Source organism: Triturus cristatus, chromosome 5_2 (genome assembly GCF_964204655.1).
Source record: "Triturus cristatus chromosome 5_2, aTriCri1.1, whole genome shotgun sequence".
Classification (NCBI taxonomy): Eukaryota; Metazoa; Chordata; class Amphibia; order Caudata; family Salamandridae; genus Triturus; species Triturus cristatus.
In genome coordinates, this window is record NC_140588.1 from 772,994,356 (window position 1) to 773,015,422 (window position 21,067).

The window sequence follows — 21,067 nt, forward strand, 5'->3', positions numbered from 1 at the left end:
TTTACCTTGTTATGTTAAGTTAATTAATTATCTATAGAGCTGGAAAACCTGAGGGTGTCTTAACGGTAGCTCTAAATGCAGTGAAAGAAAAACTGAGAGATAGCAGAGACTTTTCAGGGTTTTCCTGAACGTCAGCAATTTAGGCTTGGCTTTGATTTGTAAAGGAAGTATGTTTCAAGCTGTTGTTGCTCCCAACACAAAGTTTCGGCCACCCCAGGCTAAGCGTTTATATCTAGGCATGAGTGCAGATTTTGCTGAAGCAGCCCTTAAGATTGAGTAGGAGTATTCCGCTTGAAGCGGTTTTTAAAAAGTCGTGCCTAAAGCCGGGAAGTGCTTTATAAGCAATGCAAAGAGCTTTAAAGGCAACTCTCTGCCTGATGGGCAACTAGTGAAGTTTCCTCATAGATTTAGCCACCAAATGGTGTTTTGTGATTTTCAACAGGAGATGGGCGGCCACATTGTGTAGGATTTGAAGTTTGTTAAGTAAATTTTGATGAGCATTGAGATAAAGACCATTACAATAGTTTAGCTTGGATAGCACAAGGGATGCAATTAGCTGCAGAATCTGGCCCCAGTGCCGGAGGCCTCGTTGGCCAGAGAGACGAAAACATTTGTGTCATCAGCTTAAGATGTAAGAGAGAAACCAAAAGATTGTACTAGCTTGGCTACAGGGGTATCATAGACACTGAAAAGCTTGGGGCTGAGCAAGGGCCGCGGTGGAACCTTTCTAGGAAGAGAGTAAGACAGTGAGACAAAATCAACCAGTCGAACAGACTTTTCTCGACCATGGAGAAACTAGTTAGGCAGTTCCAGACTGTTCCAATGATTCCGATGTTGGCTAGGTGCTCCATCAGCAGCCTGTGGTTAACAGTATCGAAAGCTACTGACAGATCAAGTAGAATCAGGGCCACACTTCCCCCCCTGGTCTAGGAACAGGCTGATCTCTTCAGTGGCTTGAATTAGAGCCTGCTCTGTACAGTGGCCGCTATGGTAGCCAAACTTAGTGGTGTCCAACATGTTGTGGGATTGAATAAACTCAACTTGAGTATTCAGCACTTTCTCAATGAGCTTCACTGGCATACGTAGACATGAGATGGAACGATAGTTGTTTGGATCAAAAGGGTCGAGCGAAGGTTTTTTTTTATTAATGGAAGCACTGACGCTTTCTTCCAACTAGAAAATTAAATAGAAGATGGTCATTAATTTCAGCACAATAGTCTCAGCTGTTAGTGTGGCAATCCTAGATGGACAAGGGGATCCGGATCCGATTGATTTGACCAATCTTGTGAGCTCATCTTTAGATGGAGGAGTAAACACATTACAGGTAGTACCCACATCAGTGGAGTTTGAGCTGGTCATGTCACAGTGGGAAGTAGTGGGCAAGGTCGAGAATCGATTGAAAACTTCTACAACTTTCTGTAAGAAAAGGTTAGCCAAAATATCGCAGAAGGTTTGACTAGTGTTAGTGAGCTTTACCTGCTTCAATCCTATTTGTGAAGTAAGAAGTTCTTTCTTTAAAAATCAGAGGCTTATAGTCACCAAGCCATTTCTTGTACTTGACCCTTCCTTCATCCTTGTAATCTGATCTCTACCTTTTCTCCTGTCTCCTATGGCTCTGTTTGAAGCAATCAATTTTGTCTAACCAGTGTGTGTACTGTGAAACAGCTGTGTCCAAGTCATCTGAGTGGGCTGATAGTGATTCCTCTAGCAAATTAATTAATAGGTCTCATTGAATTTTGCACAAAGCATGAGAAAATATTGTGTTTGGAGTGATTTAGGGAATCTGAGTTTAATGTCAAATAGGACTGCATAGTGTTAGGTCCAGGCTAAGGGAAGAGTATTGACATTGCCCCAAGAGGTGTTGTTGATAAAGAGACCATCTAAAGTATGTCATGTCAGATGAGTAGGACCTTACACCAGTTGTGATAGGCCAAGGGACGACATAGTTCGGAAAAGTGCTGCTACGTTGGTATCTCACAGGGCATTGAGATGACAATTAAAATCATCCAAAACTGTATAGTCAGTTTAGAGAATGTTGGCTTCTATCAGGAAACTCCTGATTTGAAATAAATTGAGGGCCAGCTGGGTGAATAAACAATGGTCTCATTGAAAAACTCAGTTCGAAACTTCAGCGCTAAAGGAGACGGCCTTACAGTGAGGTGACAGTAATAAATTACAGCAAACCAGTAAATTGGTTCTATATATAATCGCTAAAACGCACCTCGTCCCAGCTCCTGACTGGTCTGTTTGGACGGTGGATGGCAAAACCATCAGGAATGGCTGCTAGAATTTCCCTGTCAGTTGAGGAGCCGGCCCAGGTTTCGGTAATAAAGGCAAGAGAGGGTTTATATGTTTCGATGAAAGGTAGAAATTCAGTACTGTGTTTCACCAATGACCTAGCATTGATGAGGACACAAGACAGTTTTTACTGGGCTTATTGTACCTTAACTGATGTCTGAAGGAGGTCAAAGATGGTGAACAAGGCTCAGCTACTGGCGAGCCCAAATGTGAACCGTAAGTGTGACAAATGTGATAGCCTTTAGTTATATAAGAGAGGGGATCCAACTGGCAGCAAACAGCGCATTCACCTGAGAGTTTAATAGCGAGCAGCGCATTCCACATGTAGATCAATTTAGGCCGCAGTTCTGGCCTGAAACAATAAGGGGGACTAGCGCTCAAAGTGATCCAGGCGTGAATGGCCCGGATGGGCGCGGACGGGCGCAGAGGGGTGCAGACAGGAGCGGGAAACATCCTAAACAACGAAGTCTGAATCACGACTTACCTGAACAACGAAGTCAGAACAACGAGGATTCCCGATCAACTAAGTGCTTAACCACGAATTCCTGAACCACGACACTCCTATACCACGTCTCAGACTTCTCCGCCTCTAGGGATGTAAAACTATTTGATAAGAAGGCGCAGCAGATTCATTTCATGCAGTTGAACGAAATTACACTTTGTTGTTTCATCTTAAGCTCAGCATCTGGCCCGCTTCGTGGAGAATATTTATCTATCGCGCTCAGGAAGTATCACATATACTGTTCCCGCTTTTTAAAACTGGTGTCATATCTAATAAAAAGCAAATTTCACAGAAATGAGACTTCTGCTCCCTTGAAAATGGCATCTTACTCAAGCATTTGACTTGAAAAACGATCGTGGCATTACTTATCCATCAAATGAGATTCATTATTTCACAAAATGTATTTCATTTACACAAAAGAAAGTCAAATTCCGTTTAAATGTGTTTTCACTCAAAATGACCGATTTGATATGTATGTAAAAACTTTTGAAAACAAATCTGTTTGCAAAATAAAATATTTGCACAGTAAATGCATCTTTCTTACTGTCTAAAAAAATATGTTCAAGGAAAGCCATGTCACATCAGAATAATGAAGTTGTGAAGTGCGTAAAATGGCTGTAATACTATCAATTGAAAATTTGGGGAATGCATGCATTCCATTTCTAACGAATCTGCTGAGGTAGGCGCAAGATCGCTTCAATCAGGATTGCGGAACTAGTGCTTTCCGGAGATGAAGAGAAAAGGAAGCAATCAGAGGGAAGTAAGATAAAAAAAAAGATTTATATAGTTTAATAGCATGGTGGGTAGCTCAAAAGTAAAGTAAGATCTGTGGGAATTGTTAAAAAACAGAGGATTGAAAAGAACAAAATAGAAAAAATGTGCAAAGAGGAATATGGAAATTTTCGTGGTTCAGGAACTCGTTATTAAAAATGTAGTTGTTTGGGTTGGCTCGTTGTTTAGCATTCGTGGTTAGGGAATTCGTGGTTTAGGTGGTAGTTGTACAGTCATACATCCGACAGGAGCAGAGGGAGCAGTCGAGATTGCCTTAGGCCAGCAGCGTAGGTGCGCTTTGCTTCCCTGTAAGTAGCCTGCCATAGACAGGTAGAGAAGTACAATAATCCAAAACATTTATTCATTGCGATTGTGGATGCACATCCATTGCAGAGGAATCCAAGTAAGAGATAATTGAAATGGTAAAGTAACCCCAAGAAATCTCACAGGGATAGTTTTGAAGCTGATAAAGGAACTTTGATAGAGACTAAGGGTGGGCGACAATTTCCGTTCCGCTTGCGGAAATTGCGAAATTTCGACATTTTCACATTCTGAGCGTAACGCGAAAATATCGAATCTTCCGCGATCTGAGGTGGAACAGAAATATGCAGGGCAGGGTTCATTCTGGCCCGATGCTCTTGTCATTTTAAACCTCAACAGGAAGCACTTACAGATTTAAATAAAGCAGGTGCCCGAGTTGAAGGTCAAATTCGCATTAAACAGCACAAAAGATTTGTGAGCACTGTGGAGGCTAGGCAGGTGTGCTTTCTCCCTATATCTACTGTCAACAATTTGCTGTAATCCTTGAAGGAGGTCTGTGCATCCATGAGTTTCTCGAGCGCAATCCCCGTGTAGTTCCTGACACCAGGAGGTTCTGTCTCCTCATCTGCTGCTCTGGTCAGTCTCTGCATGTGAACTGCATAGAAGCCCCGCCGTTTGGCCCCAGCCCACACACCTGCGGCGTGCAACGTCTTCCTGCCCTTTCCCTACTATGATGGACAGCTCACTCGAGGGACCCCGGCGCCCATCGGTGCGGTGGCAAAACTTACAGACACACATGGTGGCTGGAGAGACAACTCTTCTGGCCCTTTACGCAGCTGTAGTGTAGGAAAAGCACTATACATTTACCCACCAAGGTAGCACTTACTGATTAGCCAGTAGAAAGTACTCCAGTTGAGTAGAGGTATTGCACAAAACGGTGGCATCTTCTTGGATAAATGTGCAGGGCAGGATTCCTTCTGGCACGATGCTCCTGTCACAAAAATTAAACCTCAACAGAAACCACTTACAGATATAAAAGCAGGTGCCCGAGTTGAAGGTCAAATTCAGTAACACATTAATCACCCCAAAATCTCCGCGAGCACGTGAAATTTCGCGTGTTCGCAAAGATTTTTGCCATTTTGCGAAAGGCAATTTCGCAAATTCCACCCACACCATCTTAATGAAAGCGATCAGTGACAGGGAAAAAGTGCAATTTCTCTAACTAAAATGTTCTCATTTGATTTCTTCAATGTGTACCATGCTTCTGGAGTGAACACCCATGATTACAGGATGCTAGAGGGGGCTTACACATAACTCACAATCACATTGCTTTGACTGTGAGGTATGAATTAGCAATAAATACCTGAAAGCGCTAGGTCTTTGGAGGGCACTGACAAGAGCTATATCCCTTTCAGTGTGTGGAAATGCACAACAGCATTGCAGTATGGAATTACTTCTTATGCAATTTTATATAGCGCAAACTCAACCCGAAGCTATTGGAGCGCTTTACATGGTTACCAGTAACATTGCACAGGGTCGCATTCCTTTTTTGGGGGATTACGTGAATTTTCAAGAATTACAGAATGTTGTGGCAACGCAAGACATACTCTCCCAATTAATCTTTAATGACAAATAAACCTCTGTGTGCATTTATGCTGGCTGCTCTGAATTACACTTCTTGCTTTATTAATGTTTACAAACTCGCTATAAGAGGTAGGCTGGGATCAGTCTCTGGATGCCTAAACCTTGTTCTGCTCTCGGTGTCCGAGTCAGTCGCATCTCATGTTGCCTTTCCCTGCAAAGGTGTCGTCTTTTCAGCAGGGCCCATCCCCCAGTCTGGGAGAGTTTCCTGTTTCAGGTGACTCCAGCGCACTGGCCTCTTGACGGGCTAATGGCCCCTTTGTTATGCGCGAAGGTGAATCTGCATATCTGTGCCCGGCCATCCTGAAACCTTACAGGTCTTTCTTCAAGGCCGCCAGGATTATCATTCCGAGGGGCAGAGGAAATGCTATTCAGACTGGGTAAAGTGATTCTTCAGTGAGCAGACTTGTAAAAGTGTTTTGCTTACATCCTTGCGCACAAAGTTCACAGGTATTTTTTCCAAACCATTTATTTCACGGACTCTGCTTTCATAAAGTACACATTACTTGAAAGTTCAGGAAAGTCCAGAACATTATGCAAGCAAATATCTAATAAATCGTATATTACTGTTCCTGATTTCTCGCTCAAAATGGTCGAGAATGCTTTAAAACAGGCAATAATACTACTGCAATTTAAACTCAGTGCTAGTGCAAGTTTTGAAGAGTAGCTGATATGCGCTTAATAAAAGAAAAACACCTTTTATCACAGGTTTGTACATGTGCAAATGTTTTAGGACAATATTACTCCATTTAAAATAAAAATGTAAGCTAAAATAATTCATTAATTTTAAATGCAAATGATATATTATAACAAGTTCTGTCCTTTTCTTGATTCCTTCATACCAATGTAAACTCTAATCCTTTTTTTAACGCAAACGCTGTATTGGATTACAACTGGGGCACACATTTCTCACCCCAAGAATTTTTCCAGACGGAATTTTCAGCAGGAAAAATGTGTCACGAAACTTGCTGGCAAATGGTGCATATTTTGTGTTTGTGTAGCAAAGTGGTAAACATACATTTTGTTTGTTACTTCCTCCCCCAGTTCTGAGTGCAAAACGGAGAACACTGTGCACATTACTCATCAGTAATTACGGTATCCCTTGCTTGATTTATTTATTCATCTATTACTTTTTTATGCAGCATGCCTCTTATCGAAGTGGCATGTTAGTGCACTGTGCAAACAAAACAAATCAAAGTATTTTCTCCCAGATTAGCACTCACATTAAAATAGGAGCAATAGGCAGGGCTTTAAGTGGGCAGTTTTTTAAAGGAGGCCTCGAAATGGGTCTCTCTCTGGCTCTGTTTTGTGCCCTGGCACAGGTGGCTCGTTTTTTTCCAACTGCTGTGACAGCAGGCACATGGATGTGCGTGTGCTCACACTGCTCACTTCTCACTAGTGGATAAGTTACGGCATAACGTCATGCCAGGTGAGCGTTGTACAGGAAGGGAAATCCTTTAAAGAGAGTCATTTTCTCTCTGGATTTCCCTTCTCTTTTTAAAACTCCGGAGTAGCAACATTGTCGTGGTGTCACAAGGGCTTTAAGTGGAAACTTTCGGAATATTATATACAAGCTATAGTTGCTGCTTATGTATCTTATGCAACTAACAACCATTGACAAAGCCAATAGTCCTAACTTGTAGGTATGATGTGACTTGTTGTATCATATCTGGACGCAATGACAGAAATAGCAAAATGCAAGTCGGGCGGCAGAGATTTTTAGTTTACGTGTTTTAAGTCACGCCCTTAATTACATTGACCACACCCCTTTGAGAGAACCCCCATGTTTTTTCATCCCACTTAAAGGCATGGCAATAGGTTAAATCATGGGTTAACTTGATATGATTTTAAAATGAGTGTGTTTCTGATTGTCCAAACGGTGAAGGGTGTACTTAAGTAATATGCAGGGTTGAGGGGACAAGGGGCTACAAAGTATTCAACAGCTTTCCAGCCTGACATCCAGCACCGCAGCTCCATGGTGTCTGCTGTGTCTAACCATGCACCACCAAGTATCCTTGTGGCAATGAAGAGGGCAGCCCTAGCCCAATTGAGCTTTCAGCAAGGGTGGGAGCCCTACCTGATGATCCTGGATCAGTTACACGGAATCAGGAGGTTTGTAGATGGTGCATCCCATCATGTGTAGAAGCGGTGTTCTCTGACGAGATGTCAGGAGTGTGTGCTCCACAGAAGGCCACCAGTAACACCCTTAAATACCCATTGATTAATGTATTTTTTCAGTCAAAGCAGGCAATAGGAACAGTACTCTTAGGTGATTTTCCATTGTTGATGCCTTCAACACTAATGGATGCAGTGAGACACCTGGCTAGAAAATGCAGAGCGGTGTGCCTTGAGCGCTCCTGAAATTTCAAGAGTGGCTGGAAAAGCAGAAAAAAAGAATGGTCTGAAGAGATGTAAGTCAGAGGATGTGATAGAGACACAGCACAGTTGGACATGTACATACAGTCTAGTGAAACCTAGGATATTGCGGAGACTGGATAACACCACTTGAACATGAAAGAAGCCCCACGCTGGGATGAAAAGCCTGAGGGTGGGATGCTATCTACAGGCCGGCTTTGGAGCGGTGCAGCTGGTGAGAGCGCACCGAACGATGAGCTAAGGGGTGGGCTGTGTTTAGAAATAAGGTATGAGCTTAAAAGCACCTGCTGTAGAGTTCTTTGTGTGTACATCAGTTTTCAGACAACAATAAAAATGTCAAGATAACTCTGGTGATTAATCTTCCTGCTGGAGAGAGTTCAAAGTTTTTGCTAGTGGTAGTTTTGATTCATCTGAAAGTAGAGCAGAGTTAATATTGGGGGTTGGGCGTAACTCGCGTAATTCAGTGTAGCATAATCAAGTGGAATTATCTAAAGATTCTGTGAGATTATGCATGATGAGGATTCATTGTCTCTGTATAATGAGTGTGATGTATAATGCTCTGACAACCTACACTAGTATGAGTAGCGCAATAAAACAAATGTGAGAGAGGGGCTATGAAGAGATGAGGGGCACATTTGAAGGGTTGTAGTGAAGTCATCCATGCAGAAGGAGGTCATGGGGGGCACCAAAAAAGACTGTTGGACCAGGCACCACCCGCACTGAAGTTGACTCTGGCTAGCTAGTCCACCAGAGGATGGTCAGAGTCTTGGAGTGAATTGACTTTGTCATAGCGAAAAAAGACAAGGGCTCTGAATACTGGGCCTGAATAGCCCTTTAAGTTATTTGCAAAACATGATCAGAATAATTTACATTATATCACAGTGCAGTGCACCATCATTCTTTAATTGGAGATAAAGATCACATGGCAATAGTGAAGTGTTCCAACTCACATAGATTTTAAAAATGCTCATAAAACCGCTAACAATTTTCAGACACAAAAAGACTAAATTCAATAGCAGCATCATGTAAATAAGTTTTTATGTAGAGAAAAGGTTAATTTACATTTAAAATATTTGGATAAATGAAGGATTATGGAGCTTTCCCTTTGAAATGTGCATCCTTTACGCTTCTAGTATTTATTTCTGGTGAGCAATGTGTGTTTAAAATGCAAAGTGTGTTTAGAACTGCAGTACCACCTCCTGCCTATGGGGGCAGAGCTGAGCAAAAATATAAACACACTTGATGAAACACAGGTCCCCACAAGGCAATTTTTTCAAAAGTTCTAAAAATTGACACAGATGTTCCTGAAGTCATTTTTAATCATTTAGAAGACATTACCTTGTGGGGACCTGGGTTCAGGTCCCCACAGTGCAACCAAGTCCCCACAGCGTGAGTGTGTTATCATGCCCAAGTCCCCACAAGGATAGTTAGTAACTAACACACACACACACACACACACACACACACACACACACACACACACACACACACACACACACACACACACACACACACACACACACACACACACACACACACACACACACACACACACACACACACACACACACACACACACACACACACACACACACACACACACACACACACACACACACACACACACACACACACACACACACACACACACACACACACACACACACACACACACACACACACACACACACACACACACACACACACACACACACACACACACACACACACACACACACCAGACTAGAAATCCCATAAAGACACACATCAAAGAAGTCAATTCTTGTTTTTAACCAAACTTTTAATGATTGTATGGCCGAAGGCCAGAGGTAGTGTTTCCTGGGGATAACCAAACAATGTACAGCTGAAATGGAGGATAAGGGCAAAAGAGAAAGAACAACATCTAAATGTAGCTATAGCAAGAGGGATATAAGCAAGCATTTGCAATGCAAATAGGTCTCGCATTTGTGAGTTAGAGCTATTGACATTGTAAATGGCAATGTTTTTTACCTACACGTTTTATTTTTGGAGTGAATGTATGTAGTGTGCAAAATCCCTTGGAAAGGTCCTGCACTTCGTAATACATAAATTGAAAAAGACGCAAAGTGTGGATTGTGTCAACAATTGCTTGGCACGTACCTCATGGGTGAAGTGTCGCCACACATGCACGCCGTGGTTCTTTACTAATGCGAAACTCATTAATAAAAGTAGTGTTTACAGACTAACGATCGGGATCGGAGCATGTGAATCCGAATCCCGGCTTCTCTTTAATTTTCTAGACTATTTGACTCACTCTCCTGTGTCTTGGTTATCCCCCAAACACTGGGAGGCAATGAAGTTTGCCAAGGGGCCAGGGGCAGGGGGGCTTTGGGGGTACATGAAAATGTATTCATTGCCTAGTTGTCAAAGGTCGCACAGTGCTATTAGTTAAAAGTGTGCAGATTTCGTTAGGATATTAAGAGTACTTTACTCGCATCTATGAGAAAATCGACATTAACTAAACAAAATGCCAGAATGCGTGTCAGTTTTCACAGTGTTTTAGACAGTACTGGTTGCTTAGTTTCATGGCAATAATTTTTGTATTTACTCTTTTACACAGCATCCAAAGTAGGTTACCTAACCCCAAAGCCCTGAGTTGTTAAATGACCCATAGAAGGGAGTGTTTTACAGTTGAGCAAATGTGTCCAAATGTAATTTTGGTAGTGCCATGGAATGATCAGCCAATGAGGTACTCGATGAGCAGGTTTTTAACTACATGTTCAAAACGTACGGTATTGTGGCTGTTGTTTGTTTGTACACAACCACCTCTCTGAATGTGTTTATTAACACAGAGCTTCATCTACCAGACAGTGCTCACAGAGGGGCGACTAAAGCACAGAACAAAATGTATTCATTTATCCTGGGTGTGAAGGCACCCGGAAGTCTTAGGTGCCCGCCCGGAGAGGCTAGGGTTCCCAGCGCTTCTACAGACTCTGCCGTGCTCCTCTGCACCAGCAGGGCACAGCTCAGAATCTGCCACTTCTGCTAAGAATAGGTGAGGGGGATGAGGTATGGGCATGCGGGAGTTGCCGGCAGAGTCTGACTTGAGGCAATGGAGACTGACTTTGTCTGTCTGTCTGCACCATCTACCGGGCTCGCTGTCATGTATCCATTCATCTCTCTTTGTTAGAGGTGCGTGAGCCAATATATTAATTAACAAGTAGAGACAGCCAGAGAGGAGCCAAGCGTATACAAGCCAGTGGGCGAGCCGTGAAAATGATCGGCATGTTAATCATACAGTAAACATGATGTAAATGTGCGATAATGTCTCTTCAGTATTAAAAAAAAGTGCATTTCTTTAGCACATCACCTCAGTACACAAGATTATAGCACTGAATTGAGAGGAAGGTATTAAAAGTGCTATTTTTAAGCATGAGTTAAAACACTGCCGCTCCTCCCGCCCGACAACAATACCATTTGTGAACCAAGAGGCGTCAGTTGCCATGCATACCCCGAATAATGCCTAAAGTCTTATTATATTTAGAGTAACATTAAAATCTAGTTCATTAAACACGAGAAGTTTTTATACAGCAAGCATCTTGAACTCGCATATTTCAGGGTGGCAATAATACAGATAAAAAAGGAAGTGCCGGCAGAAAATAAAACACGAACGGGAGTGGGGGGGGGGGTGAGAAGTCACAGACTGAGGGAGTGGGCGGTGGGGAGACAGGGAAGAAAATAGTGTTAGGAGTAAAGGGGCCAATAGCGGGGGAAGGATACAAATAATGAATGAGGAGGGACTAACAAGCCTCAAACCAATCGGAAGGCAGCATTTAAGACAAAAGCCAATGGGCAGAGAGTGGGCGGAGCTTCCACGAAGCTTCCACACTACAGTATATACTGCATGCCTCGCAAAGCGATGGTAACACATTCGCGCTGCAACGCTAGGCGAGACCTAAAAGAAAATAGTGTCAGGAGTAAAGGGACCAATAGCCGTGGAAGGATACAAATGATAAATGAGGAGGGGCTAACAAGCCTCAAACCAATAGGAAGGCAGCATTTGAGACAAAAGCCAATGGGCAGAGAGTGGGCAGAGCTTCCACGAAACTTCCACACTACAGTATATACTGCATGCCTCGCAAAGCGATAGGTGAGACCTAAAAAGAGAGAGAATAACTGCAAGAAAGTCATATTGGAAGGAGACAGGAATAAAGAGGTAGAATGAATACAGAAATAGACGGGAGGGACAAGAATGGAGAGATGAAAAGTGAACCGAGGAAAATACGGTACTTTAACAAAGCATTAAAACATATATATTTTCCTTAAGATTGTCAGCAAGAAAAGTAAATATTTCAGGCTATGTGGAGTTGCTCTTTGCTCTTTAGCAACAAATCCACTATCAACTTATTCATATGCACATTTTTCAGAGTTGCAAAATAAAGGGGCGTGTCACTTTGTAAGTAGAATGGGGCAAGTAGACTTATAAATTCCCAACCATGCTTGACAGGAATTTGCAGGGAAGGTGCAGCCTTCAAACATTTATAATACAGAGCAATCATTACAGTCAATTCTGCGGCAGTCACTCATAATTAGAAACTCAAAAGAAATTCTAGAAGAGAAACGAGATGGAACATGTTGCAAAACACCACTGTTGCATTAAATTTGTGATTCCAACAACCGGAAAGCAACATTTGAATTCAAGCAGACCTGTTTACTGGCCCATAGTGTAATAAAATTGATTACACATATTCCTTTATTTTATAAAGTTGTAAAACAAATTCGTCACACGGTCAACGAATGAATATAGGAACTAAAGTGTTTAAATGCCATTCTCAAAGCCCAACAAGTATTCACAAAGACAACAGATTGGGTAGGGCATGCACGCAGTCCAACACATCAAAGCTGACAGTTCACTTACTGTCCTGTATAGCACCAAGAAACGTTGCATGAGTGAACGCAATCAGTATGCATAAAATAACCAGCAGACAGCACTGTTGAATGAAGATGACATAGAAACAAAGATTTGTATCAGAGGACCATTGGGTGATAGGTACCAGAGGAAAGCCAAGTTGTGCATGAAAGGCAGGGGATGCTTTATATCAGTACTTTCAGTGGGCTTGGGGTCAGCCCATTGCTCATCACTGGTAGGCTTTCTAGTCAATCTCATATGCTCGCTTCTTATTCAACGGCTTTCCTTCCTCTTCTTGCACTTAAAGCCTTTACTAGAGCATAGTTTCTCAACCATACTTTCAACTAGAGGTCTTGTTTCCTTTCACTGCTCACATTCAACAATTGCTTTCAACAATCCATGGAAGTGCATGTGCTTTCTTGTTTTCGCCCTCATGTGGTATTTTCCACCCTCAAATCCCACCCCTGTGCCCTCAGTGTTGTTCACCTAACCTGCTTTCTTCCACCTAGGTGAGCCTAGCTGAATACATCCCCCAGCAATTATGGTGGAAGCACAAAGAAAGCTGCTGACCCAACAAGGCTGATCAGTAGACGGAGGCAGTTTTCTGCTCCAACCAAGAGATCAGTTAAAGCAAATAGACTTTTGTGGTTCTCGACAAAAGGGGAGAATAAACCAGGAGACCCTCTGCAGCACAGGTTTCTTCTGGCTTCGCCCCTGATCCGCTTTCTGTTGCTTTTCCTCAGATCAGGGGCATGCTGGTCTAGTCTTCTTGGACAGTCTCTCCTCCTACAAAACCAGATAGACCCTTTGCTTTTCAGCAGGCAGAAAGGCTTCTAGGCACTCTTCAGACTCTTAACTCCTCCAGCAGAAAGTACAGACTTCAAAGGGTGCGCCTCACCTATAGGAGACTGGTTGTCAGCAGACACCAATCCTGGTCACACAGCAGTCAACAAGAACTCTGTGAAGCACTCCCTTCTCTGGTCATGAAGAACTTGGAACTGGAAGGAAGTAGAATGATTTGGATTCCACTTTCATACACACTCTTTAGAAAGGGAATAAGGAACCCATTGCCATAAATGTCATAATGGGTTTGCTGTGTTGTCTTTCTCAGAATGCTCACCAGATACAGCTTTTGTTTGAAGTGAGGTTTCTCAAAGCAGGTTGCACTGGAGCTGTCTCCAAACTATAGCATCCAAATATGAGCACAATCAAGTCTTAGGTTTCTGCACCTGGCTGTCATTGGCCTCTCTGAAGCAGTAATCATAAATAGGCAAAAGGCAAAGCATTACTCAGTAACTCCCTCACCTTTAACTACAGAAGACACAGTCCCACCCTTAACGCATACCATCTACCAAATGGCAGTGCTCATTAAGAGCTAAACAGCAGCCCCCTGTTAACAAAATCCTAATGGAATTTCTACTGGTAGTCCTGTTGCTATGCCCCTCACTTCATTGTCTGATTACCTACCCTCTTGTCACAGGAATGCGCAAATACACTTCCACTGTCAGGGGAAACTGGTCTCATCTCCAACTTGTGCCATGTTAAACAGGGGCATCCAAAATTGATCCCACTGGCTTCATTACCCAGAGCCCTACCTGCACTACTACTACTACTACACGCACCTACACATGCATTTGACAAACACAGAATGTCAGCACACAGTTCTGGGCATTCATGTAAAAGCAGAACTGTACAGGAAAGGCGCAGTAAGCCATACTCTAAATTCAATAAAAAGGTCTTGTCACACTACCAATCACAAGGCACAGCAGGCATACTGCTACTACCGCTTTATGTGCAACACCAGAACAGAGACCACAGTCTTCTTTTCAATATGAAAGTGTGCTTGTGGCATCTCTCCAGGTCACAGAATATGTTTGAACCTCGAATCATCAACGAGAGGCCTAGGATTCGGCATACATGGTAGATTATCATTATGACGGGGCCAAAATTCTAAGTCAGGATACCAGATACAAATGCCGTAAGTCACTAAGGGCAGGGAAACATGTCCCTGTACAATGCAGGGGGATGTTATTGGCAGAACCATAAAAGGAAATGCATTTTTTAATGTTTTTTTTGGTGTGGAACAGTGTTGGTAAAGCCAATAGGCCTGTGTCGGAAAAGCCAAAAAGGCAAACACTACTAGCTTTGCCAATGTCTTTTTTATGCTTCTGTTAGAAATGGGGTTTCTGGTTGGCTAGGTTATACACCTAATCCAGAAAGAACCCACCACTCTAGTCAGGGTAAGGGAGTTACACATACAAGATAACCACTGCTCACCTCCTTGGTAGAATGGCAGAGCAGTCAGGCTTATTCCAGAGGCAATGTGTAAAGCGTTTGCCCACCACACACTAGGCAACCCACAAAAAGAGACTCTATACAAAGTTATATAAAAATTGCCTTTGATTATACATAAAGCACATCAGACCACAAATACACAAATCACTTTGCCAACCAGGCAACTGTCATAACATCACAGGTTAGCGCAATCAAGTAAATACTTATAGTTGCACACTTTATAAAACCACCATCACTGCACATATAAGGCAACTTCCTGGAATGCTAATCGGTATCCTGATACTGTAAGGCATAAAGCAACACATCACATCAGGCAGGAATATGAAGCAGTTTGATTGAGGCATAACACAAGAATTACCAGCATATCACCATAATCACCACTGGGGAGAGGATGTGACCTTGGCAGGGACGCTCAACATCCTGTAATTCTAGGCAAAAAACGTAATCTCCCCGTGCCTAACAAAAAATGAATGTGTCCTTCTGTTAGCAACTGGTGCTCATGTAAAGTGCCCAGATACCTTCGAGTCAAGTTTGTGCTATATAAAATACTGGGGGGGGGGGGGGGGGGGGGGGGAATGAGAGCATAGGGTGCAGCAGACCTGCACTCCTATTACATTTTATATGGTTGTTAAAGCTCCCAACGTAGGGCCCAGAAGCGATTGTGTTTCTCATATGGTTAATACGGTACTCTTGGGCCAACTGTAGGGCACGCAAGCTTCTTCATGCCCACTACAGCTAGTCTGGTTACTCACAAGGTCACCAGACAACTCAACTGACACAGCTAGGGTCCTCCGTCGAGGACGCTCCCCACACTTCTAATCAACAAGTGCACCCAAAGCAAAGGGGGAGGGCCTCACTGGGTCCACAGACCTCTGAAAAGCACCAGGCGGCTGCCCGGGTCCATGCAGGGCAGTGGCTGTGCTCTTTTGGTGGTCCGGTTTATCAGCTTCACAGGAATTCCATTACCAGCGGCGTTCTCTGGTGCAACCAACGGCGGCTCCACGCTGGCACGCAGCGTCGTCTCTGCTGACGTGCTGTCCTTGCCCGTCCAGGGCCTCGCTAAGGGGATCTCTCCTGGCACGGAGTGCTGGGCATGTCTCTACTCCGGTGGACTGTCTCAGGCAGGGATCCCCTCACCCACCCTCTGCAGCCTCAAGTGCAGGCTCAGGGAGCGCTCCTGGCATCAGCCGGGGGGCCGGGGCTGAACGTGCTGGCTGCGGTAGGGAGTGTGACCTTCCAAGCGTTCACCTTCCACTGCCGTAGGGTCAGCGAACACTGCGCCGGCCTTTTTAGATTGGAGGGGAAAGCAAACTGCGCACAGCCCGCGCAGACTCCTCACTTGGGCACGGCACAGCACAGCCTCAGGCCAGAGAGTCGGGAACCAGCAGCAGCGCATCACCACACACTCGTTACATTTTGAAGTCTTTCATCAGAATGAAATCCAGCGATCCACATGCACTGACTATTTTTCACACCCTATAAATAATGGAACCTGTTGTACTGTTGCATTGTTATTCACCAGGTGTAAGAAATAGCACCTATACTTGTAATATGGCCCAAACAACTGTAAAAAAATGCAGGGCAGCAGATCTTTTCCATCTACGCACCTAGTGTCTAAAACAACATCCTTTTATTCATAAGGACCGCTCCAACACTGCTCTAATTTAAGAGAATTGAAAACTCACCTCTTCAAAGAACACTACATCCAGATGCAGTAACAGTCCAATAACCAGTTAAATTTCCTACCAGTTGTTGAATGTATGCTTACCTTTGAGCCCATAAAGTGGGCTAGGCCTATGCTATACAAATACCACATAAGTATGCACTTAATCGCATATGCAGTAACTGCAATTTCCTCAACTTCTGTTGCCCACAAAGAATTTTCCGTTGGTCAAGAACATTTACACATATCATACAAGCGCATGTGCACTTTAATCTTCTCAGTAACAAGTAGCTATGGCAATTTCCGTGCCATTTGGCAAAGATTAGATAATTAGTTTTCATCGAACTGCACTAAATTTGGCAAGCTCAAAGCTTAAGTTTTGATGGCAACTTCACCTCAGAATAAAGTTTGAATACAAAAATGGGATTTTCACCTTATCTATTGAGGCAGGCGTGTGCTTCTCTAACATACATACATATACACAGGTTTATACATATAAATACACACATATGGCACAGCTCACATTAGAATGGTTTACTTAGATGTATACTCTAAACCAAAATCAAACTCTATTGCCGGTGACAGATTATTCTCTCAAAAGCTCCTTCTACGTGTAAAAAAGTATTCCACCAGTTTCTGAAGATTCAATTGGACCTTCCAGCCAAACAGACAGTAAGGAGTCCATGGACGTAATCGACAGACTCGCACATGCGCAACTTTTGACCCGGCCCCTCATGTGGAAGCAGCCCTCTGACTGGAAGATAGTCCCAGTCGAGCCTGGATGTCCACTGGCTCTGTTTGGTAGAAATAACGATTGGCATGACTGAAGACAAAAAAGTAGTTGATTTGGAAAGGGGTCAGGAGAGACTGTGAGATTGACAATAAAGAATGGTTGAGGATTGAGAGGTTAGAGACGCAAATATAAGGCAGCGGGTTGACAAAGAATAGGGGAGGCTGAAAAAGAGCTATAAGAGAGGAGGACCTAATATTGATGCTGCAGATAGAGCAAGGCTATGTTCCCCCTTTAATGAGTTATGCTTTCATTTTATTAAAAATGTCCCGATCCATAATGAAATGCTAATACAATATGAAAGTTGCAAATATGGACAAAATTATTTCCAATAAAAAATGTGGCTTTATCTGCACATCCAGTGTCCTGATATGGTATGCTACCCAACACGAATTGACATCCAATTACTTATTCTCATTGAAGCATGTTTATTATAGTAAAATAGAGACGAGTGACTAGGAATTTGGAATAAAAGCATTCATGTACATGCTGATATTTAATAAAACTATGTCCCAAACAAAACAATGCGTCCAAGTAAAGCTTCTTTGGAGAAAAGAAAGACACACGAGTAATAGACAGACAGCACAGCCTGGCAAAAAAGTAACCAAATAAAATGTACTTTAAAGAACTTTTCACAGGAATAGAAACGCAAATTATAAAACTGCTATAATACTAAGCAAATAAGGTCAGCATTGAAAATATCTCACGGCTCAGTGTACGCAGACGTGAAAGAGTAGCTCATCCCCATAAAGAAGGGGGTGGCTGTGCGTGAATTGTTGGGCTTTTCTTATATCTAGAAAAGCAACTACATATCATCTTTACCCAAAAAAACTACACTTTGACCTAAACACCCTGGTGAACACAACAGTCGAATTGTAAAGCGCATGCTTAGAACCAAATATTTTCTTGATAAGACCACCACGGTACCGTCCTCCAACTCCATGACTCTCTTTATTAAAATCGTAAGGGTGAAAGGCAGAGTGACGTGTCAGGGTTCAAACATTCGACCACTTGGTTAAAATAGGTACATGCGGAGCCAATCTCAAGGCCATGTTGTGTTGTGTGCAGAGTAAATATTTGGTGTCGAAGAGTAAAAAAAGTATAAAAGAAGGCCTATTACTACACTTCTGCATTTATGTGTGTGATCCCTCCCTTTCTTCCAGCTGATGTTCCATCAGCATAGAGTTACCATCTTTCAAACGCAAATACATAAGGACGTTTTGCGGTATATAAAATTAAAGCAGACCGACCGTAAACTAGCAGCATTTGCGTTCCTGCTTCAATTTGTAAAAGGAAAACGTGTATTCTATGGGCATGTACGAAAATGAGCTCCAAGTGGGCTACTGTAGGGAGGAGCGGGAGGCACTCCTTTGTAACAGTAAACACTAGCCAATTTGTCTGCATAATCCTCTGGTATATAACATTGGAGCAGCCCCGGGACACCTTCGCAGAACTCCACTCTCGGCTTGACTACGCCAACGCTCTGTATTTGGGTACCCCAAGATACCTAATTAACAAATTACAGACTATTCAGAATGCCGCGGCTAGACTCCTGTTTAACATCTCAGGACGGTCGAGCGTCAAAAAACATCTTTGTGACTTACACTGGCTGCCAGTCCTCCAAAGAGTAAAATTCAAATCCCTGATTTTGGCCCACCGGGCTCTGCATCATACGGGTCCTCTCTACATCCAAAAGCGGTAAAACAGACTGTTGCGCTCCGCCACCTTGCGCCTAGTGACGGTATCACGCTTCCATAGGGCCCGTCTGGGTGGCCAATCTTTCTCAGTGAAAACAGCCATGGCCTGGAATGCCTTACCTTTGAAGCTGCGCGTCATCCAAGACCTTAGGCTTTTTAAAAAGCAACTGAAATCTTTTCTTTTCTCTGGGGCACTCTAATGTTTCCTCCTCAAGGTTCTGCAAGCAGCATTCGCGCCAGGACACTTTTTAAGTATTAGTGCGCGTTATAAGTACTATATAACATAACATAACGAGTTGCAAAACAAATATCATGCAGACACCTCCCTTGGAAGTGGGCTTGGAACGTCTTCTACGGTTTCCTTTTAATGTCTGGTTTAGGTTAGTTTAAATTAAGTAGAACTGGGCTTAGTTACAGCAAAATAGTTAATGCTGTACTATTCATCCCACGGAGCATGTTGCCACTTTAGATGAAAGGTATTTTAGGATGTTGAGGAGCGACAAAAAGAAGTAGCAAGTATTCCCATACATTAAAAAAAATGTATGTACCACATAAAATACTTAGTGGGCCGCTAAATACATTACACTACGTAGCATACCTCAAAAAACAACCTACATAATTAGACCTTCGTGGCTTATGTGAAGGCAGCAACTTTCATATTCCAACCATTCGACAGACTAACAAATGATGTGGGTTAGATAAACACTTTTTCCAACTTCATAGGCTGACATTTCAGGGGCAGGCGGCAGAATGAACTAAGTTCTATTTATAAACACCGCCGGGCAAATGAGCTGTGGAGAGTGTAGACGTGGGTCTGACAGCTGTGGAAGCACGAGTGTGTTAAAGTGCTGCCAATAAGAAACTCCTCTCTAAACTGAATCACGCTCATCCGAAATTAACACGAACTCCCATGACTGCCGGAACAATGAGCCTGCAGACGTGGGTGGGGTGGGTGTTACTGTTTGATCACTTGGACATCTCAGGGGCACCAGTGTGTGAACTCTGGATACCTCCTTGGGTTTCCGAAACTATCAGTCCAGCAGCGAGTGCGCGACCCCTACCCACCGGGACTAACGTCAGCATTATATGCTTACGATATTCAAGGGACTAAACACATCAAATTCACATGGGAACCAGGAGATAGTCGTGTACCAGTGCCCTCCGAGCCCCGACCACGGTAGGAGGACCAGGGACTTTACCAGCTGGGGCAGACTGCGTACAGGTACTACTCCTTTTCCGTAGGTAGATGCATCAGGGCTCTCTTTAATTGTTTATGTTTTAAGAAGTTTCCCTGACACAACAATGCTTGAACTACTTAAACGTGTCCTTAGCATACTTGACCTGGAGGAAACATAGTAGAGTTCAGGAAAAAAAGCGTCAATGCATTTAATCAAAAAAAAATAAAGGATAAAAACAGGATTGTCAGTCTTTCCAAATTATGGTCGCTACAGCTATAAGGGTGCTCTTCTACAGGAAACGCGGGGATTAGTTGAACTACATAAGCTGCAACACACTGGGAGAGATGTTTAACTAGGTCCAGAAGCGTCCGCTGTGTTTACACCTGCTAAGAATCTCCCAGGTTCCGGGTCCTGGGACGTACAAAGTTAAGCGCTCAGCAATGAGGTTCTTCTCCGTACTGTGGGCGGGATCTTCCAAGGCACAGGGGCGCACGTACCTGTCAAGTAATAGCGCAGACATCAGCTCCCCCCCTCTGTGCTGGGCGGGGTGGTCCATGCCCGGGTTCGCTCGCCCCGCCCGTAGCGCCACAAGAAACGGCAAGCGCTAAAGCCCGCCGGGACGCTCCCTAGAGCAGACTTCAGAACCCATCACAGGAAGCGGGCCAGCCTCGGCAAGTCACGTGCTCACAGACGTCATCGGCAGACTC

The 21,067-nt window shown here is 43.5% G+C and overlaps 1 protein-coding gene across 1 annotated transcript in view; it reads right to left on the reverse strand.

Annotated features, from left to right (window-relative positions):
* Window positions 1-21,067, reverse strand: part of KLHL13 (kelch like family member 13) — a 448,657-nt gene extending 427,590 nt beyond the window's left edge. Inside the window, exon 1 of the mRNA XM_085607880.1 lies at window positions 20,858-21,067. Coding sequence (XP_085464006.1) covers window positions 20,858-20,916 — 59 coding nt within the window. The 5' untranslated portion in view covers window positions 20,917-21,067. The remainder of the gene's footprint in view (window positions 1-20,857) is intronic.